The sequence below is a fragment of the Cladophialophora bantiana genome (genome assembly GCF_000835475.1).
Source record: "Cladophialophora bantiana CBS 173.52 unplaced genomic scaffold supercont1.7, whole genome shotgun sequence".
Lineage (NCBI taxonomy): Eukaryota > Fungi > Ascomycota > Eurotiomycetes > Chaetothyriales > Herpotrichiellaceae > Cladophialophora > Cladophialophora bantiana.
The window spans coordinates 1,054,662-1,071,694 of record NW_015971581.1 but is presented as its reverse complement, the minus strand read 5'-3'; the positions used below and the strand labels follow the sequence as shown (position 1 = coordinate 1,071,694).

The 17,033-nt window shown below is 52.1% G+C and overlaps 6 protein-coding genes across 6 annotated transcripts; 3 read left to right on the top strand and 3 right to left on the bottom strand.

The window, feature by feature from the left end:
- Nucleotides 1-475: 475 nt before the first annotated feature.
- On the bottom strand, nt 476-1,070 carry Z519_05381 (ubiquitin-conjugating enzyme E2 2; the record flags this gene model as incomplete). The annotated part of the gene is made up of 3 exons (XM_016763121.1): nt 476-824; nt 884-948; nt 1,029-1,070. The coding sequence occupies 3 exons, from the start codon at nt 1,068-1,070 to the stop codon at nt 476-478; spliced, it is 456 nt and encodes a 151-aa protein (XP_016620734.1).
- A 761-nt stretch (nt 1,071-1,831) lies between these two features.
- Nucleotides 1,832-3,221, top strand: Z519_05380 (uncharacterized protein; the record flags this gene model as incomplete). Its single annotated transcript, XM_016763120.1, has 2 exons — nt 1,832-2,962; nt 3,021-3,221. The coding sequence occupies 2 exons, from the start codon at nt 1,832-1,834 to the stop codon at nt 3,219-3,221; spliced, it is 1,332 nt and encodes a 443-aa protein (XP_016620733.1).
- Nucleotides 3,222-4,623: 1,402 nt separating this feature from the next.
- On the bottom strand, nt 4,624-6,078 carry Z519_05379 (uncharacterized protein; the record flags this gene model as incomplete). The annotated part of the gene is made up of 1 exon (XM_016763119.1): nt 4,624-6,078. One exon carries the CDS (start codon nt 6,076-6,078, stop codon nt 4,624-4,626), a length of 1,455 nt encoding a protein of 484 aa, XP_016620732.1.
- Nucleotides 6,079-9,096: 3,018 nt separating this feature from the next.
- Nucleotides 9,097-11,039, top strand: Z519_05378 (uncharacterized protein; the record flags this gene model as incomplete). Its single annotated transcript, XM_016763118.1, has 2 exons — nt 9,097-9,131; nt 9,194-11,039. The coding sequence occupies 2 exons, from the start codon at nt 9,097-9,099 to the stop codon at nt 11,037-11,039; spliced, it is 1,881 nt and encodes a 626-aa protein (XP_016620731.1).
- A 298-nt stretch (nt 11,040-11,337) lies between these two features.
- On the bottom strand, nt 11,338-12,558 carry Z519_05377 (uncharacterized protein; the record flags this gene model as incomplete). Its single annotated transcript, XM_016763117.1, has 3 exons — nt 11,338-12,177; nt 12,322-12,331; nt 12,389-12,558. The coding sequence occupies 3 exons, from the start codon at nt 12,556-12,558 to the stop codon at nt 11,338-11,340; spliced, it is 1,020 nt and encodes a 339-aa protein (XP_016620730.1).
- Nucleotides 12,559-13,458: 900 nt separating this feature from the next.
- Nucleotides 13,459-16,477, top strand: Z519_05376 (uncharacterized protein; the record flags this gene model as incomplete). The annotated part of the gene is made up of 4 exons (XM_016763116.1): nt 13,459-13,510; nt 13,566-13,660; nt 13,723-16,151; nt 16,207-16,477. 4 exons carry the CDS (start codon nt 13,459-13,461, stop codon nt 16,475-16,477), a joined length of 2,847 nt encoding a protein of 948 aa, XP_016620729.1.
- Between the last annotated feature and the right edge of the window lie 556 nt (nt 16,478-17,033).

Sequence of the window (17,033 nt, the reverse complement as noted above, 5' to 3'; positions counted from 1 at the left end):
ACGAGCGAATAGATTAAGCGGGTTCACCTGTTCATGCGGTCATGTCTCTGGTTTAATATTACCAGGCATAGGATTGTAGACTATCGATGGTGCGATACCATTGGAATACAACGATTGAAATTGGTACCATGGAGCTACCTGACCAAGCTGGACGCACTGTGACGCGCATGAAGCTCAATCTCGGCGAAGGCCTGGAGAATGGAGAGCAGAAAGGCTGCTCTGGCATGGCCGTCAAGCCTGAGCCCTTGAGGGGAAAACTTGTCGCAGAAACTCCTTCGCTAATCTCGAGGCATTCAAGTGTTGGCAAGACAATGCGATGTTCCGTATCCAAGCACACCCTTATTGGGGAAAAAAAAAATCCCACTTTGACTGATAGAAAATATCCGATGCTACACCCAACGCCGCCCATCCGCTTGTTGATGCAGTCGCTGAAAGACTAGGCCATTCGCAGTTCTTTATGATGACTCTCACTGCTTCAATCCTCCCAGCTCTTCTCCACAGTCTCTCTCACTCTCTTGGTGTACTCCTTCCGGTTATCCTTGTAGAGATTGCTGGCTTCGACATTTGCCGGAGAGCTCGTGTTTGGGTCATTTAATAGACTCTGAATAGACGTCAAGATTGCGGCGACATCGTAGGTTGGAGACCACCGGTTCTGAAGGATATCCAAGCACAACTCGCCAGTGCCGTACACATTTGGGTGGAACATTTGTGAAACGAATTTGACCCCAGGAGGCTTATTCGGGTAGGCTTCTTCGAATTGCATGACAAGTCTGAATGTGCCGTCTTCGAACGGAGTATCTGCAGGACCAATAATTACGGCATTCCTAGATTCCTATGAGAGTTGTTCCGGAGATGACAGGGACGGTGAGGGGTAAGGATTTACCAGGTCATGACATTGTCGGCGATAGGAGAGGCAGAGACACCAGCAGGAGGATCTGTTTGCATACGCTATAAGAGGACCCGGTTAGTACTCATAGGACACTAAGTGGCAGGATCAAAGCCATATCCTAAGGATGGAAACTGCGTACCTTGAAGTCCCGCATCAGGCGGCGTCGTGCGGAGGTGGACATGGTGAATTCTCTGGGTTTTAAGATAGCGTAGGCGATGGGAGAGTCGGTTGAGAAGCTATTCTAGGTATTGGCTTGTTTGTAGTTCAAGGGGTGTAAGAGGGAAGGAGATCAGGAAAGACGCACGCGAGGTTGAGAGATGGAAGAGCAGCGAAGACGGAGTGGCACGCCAATACCAATACGAAGAGTGGTTGCCCTCCATTCGATTCCCCGAGTCAGCCTTCCAGAAGTGACGATGAACACTCCACCCTAGCCAGAAGAGAAGTCACGAGGGTGGCTATACTCCGTCGTATTCTTATTAGTCATCGAGCCATGGGGTTCCGGCCCTCGTAGCGCCGATGGCACCACGTGACTGCCAAGAGGGCCGGCAGGGACCTCCAACTTCTTCCGAAATTCCTCCATGTCGCAGCCGAGGTTGTGCTTCCGCCCTTTACGAAAAATCACGGATCCGAAAGATCAGATTCCGCGCCTCGTGGACTATGAGAGATCGAAGGACTAGTTTGCCTCCCAATACTTTATGAATGGAGCTCTGCCTCCCCCTGTGATCTTGACTGATTAGTAGGGCGTCTCTACCTCAAGCTCGAGCGATTTCTTTTAATACTCGTTGTATCGAACACGTCTCCCGCAACCGTTGCTCCTCATTCCCCGCTCGAGCAAGACCAAAGCTTGACCTAACATGTGCAGTTGACTGCCTAGTATATACCCCGGTGCCCCTGTTCGAGCCTGTTCCCAACCTGGATCCTCAACGCTCCAACACCGTCGAGATGCCCTTCCTTACCTCTTCCGCCGCTCGCATGGCGTCTCGCGCCTCCTCCACCGCCAGCGCCAGCGCCCGCCTCTTCCAGATGCGTAGCCAGATGAGCACTAATGCTACCTCCCCTATGACTCGCAACAAAGAGATCGGCGAAGCATACATTCTCTCTGCCTCCCGCACTCCGACAGCCAAGTTCAACGGCAGCTTCATGAGCGTGTCCGCTCCACAGCTGGGCGCCATTGCGATCAAGTCTGCTATTGAGAAGTCAAAAGTCCCTATATCCAAGATAACAGATGTATATATGGGCAATGTCCTGGCGGCGGGGTTGGGTCAAGCACCGGCCAGACAAGCCGCCATATTCGCTGGCTTACCTTCAACCGTTGAAGCCGTAACGATCAACAAGGTCTGTGCTTCGGGATTGAAAGCAGTTGTCCTCGCGGCGCAGAATATCCAGCTTGGACTGGCCGAGGCGCAAATTGCAGGTGGTATGGAGAGTATGTCTCGTGTGCCCTACTACCTGCCCAGAGCAGCTCAGAACCCAGCGTTCGGAAACATGCAACTGAAGGATGGATTGATTGAAGACGGGCTCTGGGATGTGTATAACCAGTTTCATATGGGTAACTGCGCAGAAAACACGGCGAAGAAGTTCAACATCTCCAGAGAAATGCAGGATGAATATGCCATCAGAAGCTTTGAAAGATCGCAAAAGGCTTGGGCGGAGGGCAAATTCCAAGACGAGGTTGTGCCCGTCACTGTTAAGGGGAAGAAGGGTGACATTATCATCTCCGAAGACGAAGGGTATAACAACCTAAAAAAGGATAAGGTGCCGACTTTAAAGCCGGCGTTTGTGAAGGATCCTTCACAAGGAACGGTGACGGCTGCAAATTCGTCGACGTTCAATGATGGTGCAAGTGCCTTGGTGTTGGGCAACAAGGCCATTGCGCGGGAATATGGCAAGGGAAGCCGTGTGCTTGCACGGATCATCAGTTCCGCTGATGCAGCGATTGATCCGGTGGATTTCCCTATCGCGCCCGCGAAAGCTGTGCCTATTGCGCTAGAAAGGGCCGGGTTGACCAAAGACGACATTGCGATTTGGGAATTTAATGAGGCGTTTGCGGCAGTCATTAAGGCAAATGAACAGGTGAGTTGCACAGTAATGAAATCATATAGGAAAGCCTTTTTGGCTGACTTGTTCACAGATTCTCGGTCTAGAGGACGCTAAGGTGAATATGCTGGGTGGTGCCATCTCTCTCGGCCACGCCCTTGGCAGCTCGGGCTCGCGTATCTTGACGACATTGCTACATCAACTGAAGCCGGGCGAGTACGGATGCGCGGCGATTTGCAACGGTGGCGGTGCAGCGACCGCCATGATTGTGCAACGGATCGAGGACGTTGACTAAGTGCGAGCTAGGCCTTGGAGAGGTCTGGATGTGGAATGAGCTACATGAAAAGAAGACTGAGGGTTGAGGTTCCGAAGGGGAGGACAGACGGGATGAAGCTGGATTTTACTCGATGGGTGGAATTAGTGGAAGGTGGCGCCCAGCCGTCGCAGGCATAGCGCCGGCGTTGTACAGTACTATCACCTTGAAACCCAGCACACTGTCGTTCAGAGAGACCGTCACAACCACAATTATAAGGGCATTGATGACCAGATGCGGCCGATGGTTGATTGTGCCCATATATCGTTGTTGTTTGATCCATCATCATCCACAAATGCAGGATATGGCCTAAAATCTCAATGCTACGAAGATCTCGACCTCCATCCCTTTTCATGGGCGCCACTTCAATCGCCTCAGTCGCCTGTAACGTCCGCTCAGTCACTCACCTCGCTGGGCTCAGCTCGCTCGCTTCGCCGTGTCGGGCCGTGCCTCGAGTTATGAACATACTACCTACGTAGGCAGAGTAGGGACGTATAAATGTATACCCCTGCGTCCCCAGAGTATCTCGATAGGCGAGGCGGCGCACCGACTGGGCACTGATGGCCTTGACGAAGGAGCCGTGTGAGGGTCGGGATTCGGAGCACTGCGCACTGTGTATTGTATTCCCTCACGGCGAAGGCACGACTATACAAATGGAGCACTCTAAACACACACTACTAGGTAAGTCGCACACTTGAGACGACCAAGGATGACGCTAGCCATCCTTCTCGGAGGGTACGTCTGGCCACTGTATTTGTGATTAATTTTGCTATGTGTACCTTCTCTGGGTATGTAGTTCTCGCCTTTGTACTGTTTTGGACGTACGAGCTCCTGTCTTGCTACGTAGGTACCTCATTACCACACACGCCAGGGTTCAACATTCTTTCTTCCTCAGGCCGCAAAGCGGGGATGTGGTCCTCCTGACGATACCGAGTCGAAACTTGGCCAATTCTGTAAAATAGTGATAATTCAAAAAAACAAAAAAACAAAAACAAAAGTAGAATAGATTTATTTGCCTGCTGCTGAGCGGCGGAGTGTGGTTTGTTTTCGTAAGTGAAGGTAGGTACATAGGGAGGCGAAACCTCGATGAAGGGGCAAGCCCAATATAGTGACATCAATGGAAAAAGATTGTCTCAGATCCCAGATTCCAGACCCAGTTATCTGAAACCAAAAACTTCGTAAGCCAGGTATAAGTGAAGGTCAAAGAGGTCGTCTCGGCCGTGTGTAGACTTGTGGGGCGCATCCCCCGGGAAAACGCAATACCCTCAGGAAGTTGGTCATGGTGTTTCGTCAGAAAGATCGTCGCCGCTCGAAAAGAAAATGAGTAAGAATAGCATATTACCACCCACAACCACTGAATCCATATCCTCGAGCTCATGTCAGCCTATGTTGCAACTGAGCTGACAACTTGCATTCTCTTCAAAGACTTCTTTCTGAGGACTTTCTGATTGTTCTTCCCGGGCACCGTTAAGATCCCCATGACGTTCTCCCTCTCCTGCTCTCTGTATTGACCAGGAGAGGAGTTCTGAGGCCGTAGTGTTTGGTCTGTGCTTGAATTTCGAGAAGAGTGGCCAGAGCGAGGCGCGGAGCTATTTCGTTCATGAGAAGAAACGTCGTGTATATCCAACCTGGTTGACCAATAATCCGTGGAGTGATGTAAACGGGGAACCTGGGTTTCATAGATGATTCCGCTAGGGCCAATGCTGGAGACGGACATCCTAGATAGGTTTGTAGTGGACGTGGCAGGAGAGTTGGTCTTGCTGTCTTGGCGTGGATGAGACAGATTGGCCTGAGATTGATTCATCTGTCGGTAAAAGGAACTAGAGACTTGAGAGCGGACATCGGCAAGGCTTGAGTGCGTAGCTGATGGGGGCATTGGATACGGGAGCGGCTTCGGTTCTAGAAGACGAGATGCTGTCGGTGGCGAAGGGTTTAGCTCATGTTGTCTGTTGGATGAGGGTATCAAGTTTGAGGAGCTGGGGTGGTCTTGTTGTCGACTTAGCGACGTCTTGGATCGAGTAGTCGCAGCCGGGACGGTAAGAGTCATTTGCTCCCGCGGGATGGCAGGGCTAGGCTGTGGTGATTGCCCTGCCAGCGGTGTGCTATCCAACGGGTTTATTGCGGAATGGTAAGAAGAACGAGGCAGTGGGGACATATTCGGTCCGTTTGCTGTACTGATCATAGACTGATGAGGCGAACGTTCTAATATTCGGGAAAGAGTCGCTTGAGATCTTTGTGTGACCGGTGATGAAGGAGCACGATTGCTGAATGATCTGGAAAAGTTGGTATGCTTATTTGGTCCTAATGGTGACGGCGATGGCGATGGTGAAGGGATTGTTATTTCCCAAGTTCTCGTGGCAAGCGGCTCTTTAGATCTTTCGGGAGTCTGGACGGGAGTGGCAGTGAACAATTCCCTTCGAAGTGTAATGGTGGTGGCTCTGGACGTGGGTCGAGTATTTATTGATCCAGTCTCCGCTTGAGACATGTATTCTTGTCGAGACTGTGATCGGTCCATAATGGTGCTCCACCATTCGAAAGGACTTTTTCTACCAGTCATGGTCGATTCGTTGTCTGCTAGAACCCCAAACTGCCTCATGCCGAACTTAGAGCCTGTTAAAGACAGGTGTTGTGAAGTTGGAACTATCCGCCCCCGTCTCAAGGTAACGCGGCGAAGAGGGCCGGTGAGGTTGTCCACCTCTCTCCGTTGGTTGGCCCTCCGACGCAGAAACCAACATCGTAACGCAGCAGCAATGGTGAGCAACAGAAGGATCGAGCCGACAGCAATTATGACGATGTAAACCCATACCGGTAACCCAGTGTCATCGAGAAGAGTCGTCATGAAGAAAGATAACACGCCGCGACAAGGATAGGGAACATCGGGTCCCCTCGAAAGGGTCGTAGGTACTCAGTGGAGAGTGAGTGTCCCAGTTATAGGGTTAAGATGATATATTCGGTGACGGATGCATTGACAGCTGGTGCAAGGATCAACTGATAAGATGTCGAGGTGCCTGGCGTTAGCTGGCCGGAAGGTTGACAGGAGCTGACACGACCCTCAGGACACTTGAACTGAGAAGACTCGAATTCAGATTTGCCGGTATCGGTGAAAAACGGTCTTTGCGATTATTTGCGGATTGTTGCCGCGAAGACCAAGGATACGCCGGTCAGGAAGTGAGTAGAATTTGGAATGGCACGGGAGAGTATGGGATCGGAAATAACTCTTCGATAGGGACAAAAGTGAGCAAAAGAGAGACGGAAACGAGAATGTCGAGTTGAAGAGAAGAGTTCCGGCTGAAGCGGAGGACACGAATGAGAAACAAGAACCAGCAAGTTAAAAGCAACGAAATGGACGGAGTACAGTAATGAGTGAAGTAGATAGCAAGGTTCCGTGAGGAGAAAAGAGAAGCAGCAAAAGTCCGATGTCAACAGGGAAGATGCCTGGACCAATAACGATACTTAGTGACGACTCTCTCGCGTGGGAACCGTTCAATGGGAGCGGGAAGCATGTGGATAAAGGATCCAAAAGTTTGCCTTTGGCCTCTTGCCAGGCTTCCCGCTTCTGACAGGATGGTGGAAATAGTTCTAACGGCCCTGGATGGATTGAAATCATGACGAGGGGTCTAGCTTGGGACTGCCAGCCCTAATGCTTTGACCACGTATTGATCCCTGGGGGCCAGGACCTTGTTGCAAATGAAAGGAAGATAGCGTCATTGTTGAGGGCGGATTTGCCAATCTGGACAAATCAATTTGAGAGTGAGCCACAGGATGCAGGAACGGATAAGAGGCGAACGAAAGCGAGAGCGGGCACGGGACGAAGAATCTCGATTATCAGGTGCGCAATCCGCTTCAGAAGAGAGTGGATAAGAAGGTACAGTACGAGGTAGATCATGACAATGCAGGTTGCCGGTCAAAGAAAGAACAAGTCCATCTTCGACGAACGGGTACAAGCAAAAAGATGAATGAGGACTTTGAAACGCGCGAAAGAACAAGAAGCGACGTGGATCGACTGACCTTCGCAACAGAGCCACTGGGATCCCTCCTCCGAGTGCCAGTAGGAACAAGGCAGAATGCCTGCGCCATGCAAGGGGCACGAGGAAAGCAGGCGATGGCATTGGATGCAGCCGCAAACTCCTGGCTCCAGATCGTCAGGAACAAGAGGACACCATCGGCATGGTCGGATGCCTAACGATGGACCAATGTGGAGAGTTAGTGGGTTGTGACCAGCTCTTCGAAACACACAACTCAGAAGGGAGGAAAAAGCAAGGGAAGGTAGCAGGACAATGCCGACGAATTGGCAATCAGACTCTGCGCCTTGTACGTACTGTAGCCTCCCCTTTCCTTCGTATTGTGAACTGTGGTGTCCATGAGGAAGAAAAGCAGACCAACCATGACTGGTGTACCATCATCAACTCAAGTCAGGGCCTTGAGCCCTGCTAACAGGACGCGCTTGAGGCGTCGTGAGCACGGGCGCGGCAGATCCCTCATCGCTAAAATTGCCGGGGGGTACAGTACCTATTGTATGTATCTAAGTACCGAGTATTGTCGAGACTCCATTAGAGCATTGCGGGCTTCGCCCATTCAGGTTGCTCCAGGGGCCGAGTTGTAGTGGCTGCTCCACCAACATGAAACGGTCCAAAAGAGGGTGGGTGAGCTGGCAAGATCCTGGCCTCACGAGCCGCGCCTGGTCATCCACAAGAGCAAGATTGATTCCTTACCTTTTGCCACCTCACAAAATCCCATCGGCGGGTTCTTCTCCATTGTCCTGCTCTTTTACCCATGAGCTCTCCCTGACCAACTGCCCTAATCCCAGTGCAACTGTGCAAATCCCATGTTCGAAGTGAAGCCCGCCCTGCTGATCTAGCAGAACATCAGGTTTCAAGCGAGATGAATACGGCCATGGATTAGCGTCTCCTGTCAAGTCCTCCCGGAGAATAAGTAAGCTTGCTTGTGCGCGTGTTCGAGGCCTTTTTCTTGGTGTTCAATTTTGAAACGAGATTGATCAAGAGATACGCGGGCTGCCGGTCCGAGACGAGGACCGCTGCGGACTATCATGATGCCGCCCGACGCCCGTGGATGAAACGGAGAGAGACACCAAGCGGGTACTGGAGGCTTGCCGAGGTTGTCGAGGTTGTCGCCTGCTCTTGTCCTTCCAAGTACCTCGTACCTGGTTGATGGCTGGAACCCGTAAGACAATTGTAGCAGCCGATGAGTATCTTCAAACGGTTTTACAGCGCAGTTCACGGGTTGAGTCTGGAGTACCGGTCTCCCTGGTTCATTGTGACCTTTGTGGCAAGATTGACATCGTGCGCTTGACGTTTGCCAGTGTCAGTGACTGGGGATAAACGTACCAACAAGAAGCTGGCAGTGTCCATACCTGGAACAAATTCCGCCCACTGACCTGAATGTGTGTTGATGTGTTTGTCAAGGCCGAAGAAGCAGGCGGACCGATGAGTGAATGGGGAGTGAAATGGATGTCGATGTCACAATCCGGATTCACGCCGCAGCCGACGCACCCAAAATAATTCCCACCGTGACCCTTCACCGTCCTTGACCGTCCAAACCGTCGCCTGCAACCAAACACAAGTGAATTCTGTTTTCTCGCCACTTCTCTCGCAGTCTCGACTTTTGTATTGTACCATCAACCTGGTACATTTTACTCTCTCCTTCAAGATGTCGCGTCTACGCCTGGGGTGACCCGGCACGTCTCATTGCTTTTCAGTTCTGTCTCGCTGTCGGGAACCGACTCCTTTGTGTTGCCAGCCCTACCCCCGCAATTCTGCAACATTGACGTATATCCCCTACGTTCACATTGCAATATCTGAATAGTACTCATTGGCGCTGGAAGAGCCAGTCCTTCAAAATGGGGAAACAGCCAGCTGTAGTCTTTGTCGTCCGGTGCAACATCCTTCCCAATTTTCTTGGTTTTTCGAACGTCGACGCTGATTCTTGTTTAATAGTCACGGCGCCCGTCTTGATCAGGCGGATAGGAATTGGACCGCCACTGCCGAAGCCCCTTACGACCCTCCTCTGTCCTATGGCGGCTGGATCCAGTGCCAAACCTTGGGTTTGAGGATCAACAGTGAACTGCATAACCTCAACAAGCAATCCAAACCTCAAAGTGAGGGCAAGGAAGACGGTGTGCAAGAGGCTCAGCCTCGCAAGAGACGGAAGATTATCATCCACAGTTCGCCATATCTGCGATGTGTCCAATCTTCTATTGCGATTGCCGCGGGCATACAACATCCTCAGAACCACTCTCGGCCGCACATGAAGTCGCGCCAACTCTCGTCCCGCTCTAACCTCTCGCCCATGGACGAAGCGCTGGACACGGCTGCGGACTCGAGTGAAGTTGACCGAGCGTCTCTCGAACGCGTAACGAGCAACGACAAGGAGCACACAAACCGTCTTGGCTACAACACCTGCAAGTTGCGCATTGATGCATTTCTGGGGGAATGGCAATCTGCCGGCTATTTCCAAGAAGGCTCTGCTCCTCCCCCTTCCGCCGTCCTCGTCTCACAAGCGAAGATGAGCCTACAAACCCCACAAGAAGAGATTAAAGGCGCCGATCTCTCAAGTTCCCTCGCCTTTAACCTGCCACCAGTCGACACGGAAGAGGCAGAAATCGAAATCACACCTGTACCAGTCCATGAAAAGACCGGCTTACGGGCTATGGCGGCCGTTGGCCATTCTCTTCCCAAGCGTCCACGCAATATCTCTTTTGCGACCGAGTTAGCAAATGGTGCGCGGATATTGAACAGAGCTCTTCAAGGACCTTTGGGTTATAGCCCTCCCATGCCAAATTATGCAATTGGATCTTCTGACAAAATCCCCCCGGGATTTGTGGCTCATGCACGAGATGCTTGTGTAGAGATTGACCGGGACTGGGACAGCCAGAATGAACCACTTGACTGGGGCGATGGTGGGCCCTTCGACGAGGATTGGGGGAAAATGCATCGAAGGTTTCGCAATGGTCTGCAGAAAATGATTGCATTCTACGAGAGCCAGAATGACGCAGGTGGGAACAACCGTGACGAGCAAGATGACGACGAAGAACTCGTGGTCATTCTGGTTACCCATCAGGCCGGCTGCAATGCTCTGATCAGGTTGCTTACAGCCGCACCGGCTTTGCGCGACGTGGGCCTTTCTTCCTTGTCTATGGCAGTGAGAAAAGAAGCCCAGCAAGCTCCCTCGGAACCATTGTCTCCAACACGCAGAAGAGGATCTCTGGATTTGACCATATCGGAGGACTACGACATGAAAATCATAGCATCTACTGAACACCTCCGTGCCCCGTCCAATCCACTAGGCTTGAACTCACCTCGGCTTGGAAAGTCACCGGCATTTGCCAGTCGTCGAGCTGTTGGAGCCGATTCCCCCGAAGGACTCAGCCTAGGGGAGTCAGTGGCGCCGCGCGGCTCTGCATCGCTGATGCCTGCTAGAAGCATAAGTCAGAGATCCCATGCAGCAGACACAGTGGATGATGAGCCTCCCACGGGACTGTGGCGGCGAGGAAGTCGATACTCCCGCGACGAGACGACCGAGTCGTCAAGTGACGCTTTCGCAACACCAAGTTCGCTCAGCGTCGGTTGCTCAGACAGTATACAAGAGGAGTTCACGCTCTGGAGCGGTCGTGGCAGCGGAGTGAACCTGAAGGTCATGGGCAGTGACGAGAAATCAGGCTCCTCCCCCCTCTTACCTGTCCGTAGCGCGAGTCAGGCGGGGCTTTGGGGCGGTGAATCTTCAATTAAGCGCGAGAGGAGTCCCGGGAAGAGACGGTGGACGGCCGTCGAGAGATCCCCGTGAGAAAAGAATGGCAAGTTGGTCGGGGCCCGAACGGGACAGGGCAGGACAGGATGTAAAACCGTAAACCGTGGTGGGGGAATCACCCCTTAAATGACCTTTCATGAGATACTCGCCAGCACATAATGTAATGTGGTAATGAAACCTCGCTCCCTTGCTCACGAGACACGGTTGATCATATTCTGGCATCTATCTAGTCATGACGCAGTTCGTTCATATTGAAATAAATACTCATTAGCCTCGCTCTGCCACGCGGCTGATGGATCATCCGTCGTCGTCGTCGTTATCGTCATTCTTCTAATCAAGTCACCTTTTTGATAAACGCCGACACCTTCTCTGCTACGACCTCAAAGGCCTCTTCGGGTAAGTAATGCCCATATCCGTCACCCACGCCGTATCCCTCATAATCCACACCTTCGGCGACCCACCCTTTCCACACCCCCTCGACGTCAATCCGCGCCCCCAGCTTAGCTTTACTAAACATGACAAGCAGGGGTACGCCGACTTTTCTGCCCGCCTTCTGGTCCTCATCCTGCTCTGTCGCCTCGGGCGCCGCGCCGGCCGCGTAGTCAAGACAGGAGTAGTAGATGGTTTCTCTCTCGCTGAACAGACCGCCGTAGACGTCGAGCGCGTTTTGCGAAACGATTCTCTCCAGCGATTTCGGGTTTGGGCCGGAGATGCGTGTGTGTGCACCCTTAGCCCAGTTGGCGCCGCCGAACGCGGAGATCATCTCCGTCGCCAGATCCGCGTTTGCTAGGAGTGGCCAGTGGAAGTATCCCTGGCTTATGGCCGGGTCCGAGAAAGCGGTCCATTGTTCCTTTGTCGGGACTATGTCGAGCAGGATTGTGCCGAGGATTGTCAGGTTCAAGTCCTTGTAAAGGTTTGGTGAGGATTGATGCGGGTGCGAGAAGTCGACTGAGAGGCGATGGCTGATTCGCGCGCCACGGTCGTGGCCGCCTAGGATGATTCGTCTTGGAGAAGAGGCCGTTTTGGTCTGGAAGACATCGGCGAGAGCCTCCAGTAACGCGGTGCCGACGGCTCGTTTGGTGTTAGACGCTGGGTCGCGGATGGGCGTTGAGGTACCGTACCCCGGGAGCTCGGGTACGAATAAGGAGAACTTGCCTTGGAGGAGAGGGACCACCTGTTGTATTGCTAAGTAATTGAAACAACGATGTCGGGGATTGAGGACAGGGCGGTGCTAGCGAATGCCGCATCTTGTGTATTGGTAAGGCTTTGTGGCACGTGATGGGGAAGGGGGTTACCAAGGGCGAGGGGGGAAACCAACATGACGCCATCTGATTGCAACAGTCAGCCTTCAGCAAATGGTCACAGCTGCGAGAAGGATGCCTCACTCATAAGCAGATTGAGGATAGCCATGAATCAGAGTCAGTATAGGAGAGTCGGGCCCTAGGTCAGATATGTAGCTAACGACTTCTGAGCCAGACGATGTCTTGGTGACATTGCGGGCGAGTCTGAGCGAGGAGAAGAGCTGAGAAGTCTGTGCTACTGCTTCTGCTGCCATGGTTGGTTGATAGAGAGGGCACAAGGGTTCATTCAACAATGGTGGCAGAGAATCTGACTGCTTCAGGTAAAACTTAAGGAATCGAGGGAGAGAGAGAAAGGCGTTTGATCTTCTGCCTGAGGAGTTTTAATATGTTCTTCACCTTTGCCCTGGGTATTTGTTGGCCCGAAGAGATCCTGTGCTCGTCAAGGCGTATATATGGACAATTACTAAACTTGATTGCCTGCGAGCTCGGTACCGAGTACTCGATGAACTGTGTTGGAAGCGGGAGGATGGCGAGGAGGTGAGGAGGTGAGGAGATGCGGCGCCACACGTGGCGCCATATCAGGAGCCTGCTGAGGATTGGCAGGTGTCGAGTCGCGTTTACAGGAAGCCCCGGGTGTCGTCGGGCAAGGGCGCAGGGCCAATTAGGCCAGTTAGATGACAAGGGTGCCGCTGTTTCAGGCGCCAAGGGTCCAACTTTAAAGACTCACGCGTCAACAAGACCAGAGGCTAGGGGGCCACCAGGCTGTCACTGCAGGCACGCCTGGCACTCTGCATCTGCATCTGCACCTGCGAGCACCGCGTGTGTGCCTGACACCTTGTCGTCGCCAACCAAGGTGGAGATTTTGCCCAAAAAGTATTCCTACAGCTGCTCGGCTTCGACACTACGGTTGACTGCGCTCTCAATCTTCACCCTACCATCCCTCTTCGACGCTGATTCTCCCGTTCTCGGCCGCTCCGTCAACATTGGGGCTCCGCGACCCTGAATTGGCCCTGTTTACAACCTGACCCGCGCAGTCGGGCCGTCACCCAGGAGAACTGATGCTTTCCGCCTGGCCAGATTGACATCGCCGAGTTTTGAATAACCATGGCGTATGTTTCAACGACCCATCGCTTCCCAACGTGTCAGAGCTGACCATGAATTCCAGTTCTGCCGCAGGAAGTAGCGGAGGCGGGAACAACATCAAAGGTAAGACTTCGTGTTCGATTTCCTTCGTCCGATACCTCGCTAACTGCGTCTACAGTTGTTGCCCGTTTCCGTCCGCAGAACAAAGTCGAACTCGCGAATGGAGGCCAACCGATTGTCCAATTCATGGGCGACGACACCGTCCAGCTTCAGGTAATGTTCCTCCTGTTGACCCAAACGTACCCGACGAAACACTCCAACTCATACATGAGCAGTCCTCCGAAACCAATGCCCCCTTCACGTTCGATCGAGTCTTTGACATGTCCTCTCAACAAGCCAACATATTTGATTTCTCCATAAGGTCCACGGTGGAAGATGTTATGAATGGTTACAACGGCACGGTCTTCGCCTACGGCCAGACTGGTGCTGGAAAGTCTTATACGATGATGGGAGACATGGACGATCCAGACAAGAAGGGTATAATTCCTCGAATCACCGAACAGATATTCGATTCCATTCTTGTTCACGGTTCCGCGCAAATCGAATATACCGTGGGCATCTCTTACCTGGAAATTTACATGGAACGAATACGTGATCTGCTGAACCCCGTTATGGACAATCTTCCCATCAACGAAGGACCAAGGGGCCCATATGTGAAAGGTCTGCGCGAAATTTATGTCAATACCGTGGAGGAAGTCTATACGGCTATGCATCTGGGCCAGAGATCAAGAGTCACCGCGTCCACCAACATGAATCTGGAGTCATCGCGTTCGCATTCAATATTCTTGGTTACCATAAATCAAAAGGATGTCAACACCGGTTCGCAAAAGAGTGGTATGCTATATCTCGTAGACTTGGCGGGTTCAGAAAAGGTCGGCAAGACGGGCGCCAGTGGACAGACATTAGAAGAAGCAAAGAAGATCAACAAGAGCTTAAGCGCACTCGGAATGGTCATCAATGCACTGACAGATGGCAAATCAACACATGTCCCCTATCGAGACTCCAAGTTGACCCGGATTCTGCAGGAAAGCTTGGGCGGTAATTCAAGAACGACGCTGATTATAAATTGTTCCCCCAGCAGCTACAATGATGCCGAAACCGTCAGCACCCTGCGATTCGGTATGAGAGCAAAGACGATCAAGAACAAGGCCAAAATCAACGCCGAGTTAAGTCCTGCGGAGCTCAAGCGCCAGCTCAAGATTGCTCAGAACCAGACCATGACTTTTGAAAAGTATATTGCATCATTGGATTCGGAGCTACAGCTATGGCGGAAGGGCGAGACGGTGCCCAAAGAAAAATGGGTGCCTCCTTTAGGGGGTTCAGGACAGAAATCAGAAGCCAAGGCAAGACCGGACACACCTTCAAGAGCGCCATCAGAACTTCTCAGATCAGACACCCCTAGTAGGCCCGATTCACGGACGGGCGAAAGATCAAGTACGCCCAGCATTATACTCGAGAAAGACGAGCGAGAGGAATTCTTGCGCCGCGAGAATGAACTTCAAGACCAACTTACTGAAAAGGAGACCCAAGTAGCCAATGCGGAGCGAAGCCTCCAAGAGGCTCGAGAAGAACTCAAGTCATACAAGGAAGGTGCCATGCGGACAGCCAAGGAGAACGAGACCATGGCGGATAAACTGAACAAGTCGCAATTAGAGCTACAAAAGTTGTCGTACCAGAGCAAGGAGGATGCAATCACGATGGAAGGGTTGAAAGACGCGAACTCAGAGCTAGAGGCCGAGCTAATTTCGGTCAAGCAGCAGCTGCTGGAACTCAAGATGAGTGCCAAAGAGACCACGGCGGCCTTGGACGAAAAGGATCGCAAAAAGAAAGAGAAAATGGCAAAGATGATGGCAGGCTTTGACCTAGGTGATGGAGCGTTCTCCGACAACGAAATTCGTATGCGAGAGATGCTTAATCAAGTGGAGGCATTGCATGCTGCAAGCCTTAACGGCGAAGCTGTTCCAAGCCATGTGCTTGAAGACCTACGCTCGAAACTGTTGGAATCACAGACGCTAGTTCGACAGGCAGAGAAATCTCTCAATGAACGCGCCGAGGACGATCACGAGGATCGAACAGTCGCGCTGGAGGAGAAACTGGCCGCTATGCAGCAAGATTATGAAGACTTGTTGACTCGGAAATTGAGACCCGAAGACGTGGAAGATGTCAAGGGACGACTCGAGCAGTTGTTCTCGGACCGCAGGGATGCCCAAAGCGAGCTTGTGCACGACTTGCGAGATCAACTTACACACAGGTCGCAGGAAATCGACCGGCTACAGAAAACCATCACGGACCTCCAGTCACGTGGTGCAGCCAACGGCGCGGGCGTAGCCAACGGCGTTACGAGCAAGACTTTACAACAACAAATCGCCGACTTCGAATCTATGAAGAAGAACCTGATGCGTGATCTACAGAACCGGTGCGAGCGCGTAGTCGAGCTGGAGATCTCACTAGATGAGACACGTGAGCAATACAACAACGTGCTTCGATCCAGCAATAATCGTCAACAACAGAAGAAGATGGCATTCTTGGAACGCAACCTTGAGCAACTCACAGTCGTGCAGAGGCAGCTTGTCGACCAGAACACTAGCCTGAAGAAGGAAGTCGCCATCGCGGAACGAAAACTGATTGCCCGAAACGAACGGATCCTGAGTCTGGAGAGTTTGTTGGCTGAGAGCCAAGACAAATTGACAGCAGCTAACCACAGGTATGTATATGCTACTTTTCTTGCACCCGAGTCGAAAACTGACAACTCTTCACAGATTCGAGGCACAACTTGCTGCCGTCAAGGAACGTCTCGAAGCCGCAAAAGTATCATCAAGAAACATGGCGACTGCTGGAGCTGGCGTGCCCGGTGGATTTAACCTCATGAACGCTGGTGCAAGGATAGCCAAACCCCTCCGTGGAGGTGGCGGTGCGCCGTCACATCTCGATGGAGCCAATGGGGCGCCTGGCTTACCGATTATCTCAAACCTGAGCGGATCAGAAGGAGGCAATAAACGAAGCAGTTGGTTTTTCAACACAAATCGATGAGAGCAACGAGAACGAACGATCAATATCTTTCTGTCGTTTCCGCTGCGTCTTGGCGCTGGGTTTGGTTGGGCTTGGCTGCACAGCTTGTGCGTCAGAGAAGTACAATCGACCGCAGGAGTGGACATTTGATACGGTGGAGTCACTGACGGACCACATTTGCTATCCGAGGTTTTATGCATCATGAGCGACGGCGACTTTTTGACGAGGGCTTTGGGTTGATTTTGATGGGATCCATGACCTGAGAGATGGCCCTTTTCCTATCACCCGGTTTTGTACATTTGTCTGAAGAAGTAGACAATTCCAGAATCCCAGAACTCGAAACGGCCGGTTTTCATCACATGCGTCCCTTTCCCCTTTACACATAAGGCCCAATCAAGCTGTCCAGCGCCATTGTCGTAAAAGAAGAGGACGAGGGGAAGCCGCTCAGAGCTCTCAGGTGCGCGTCTGCCGATACTAACCAGCATGGGCATCGTGCGTAATTCCAGCGGCTTTACAGAGTATGATTGTTATGCATGGTTGGCTCCTAAGCTTGGAAACGAAGAACCTTTGTCTTGAG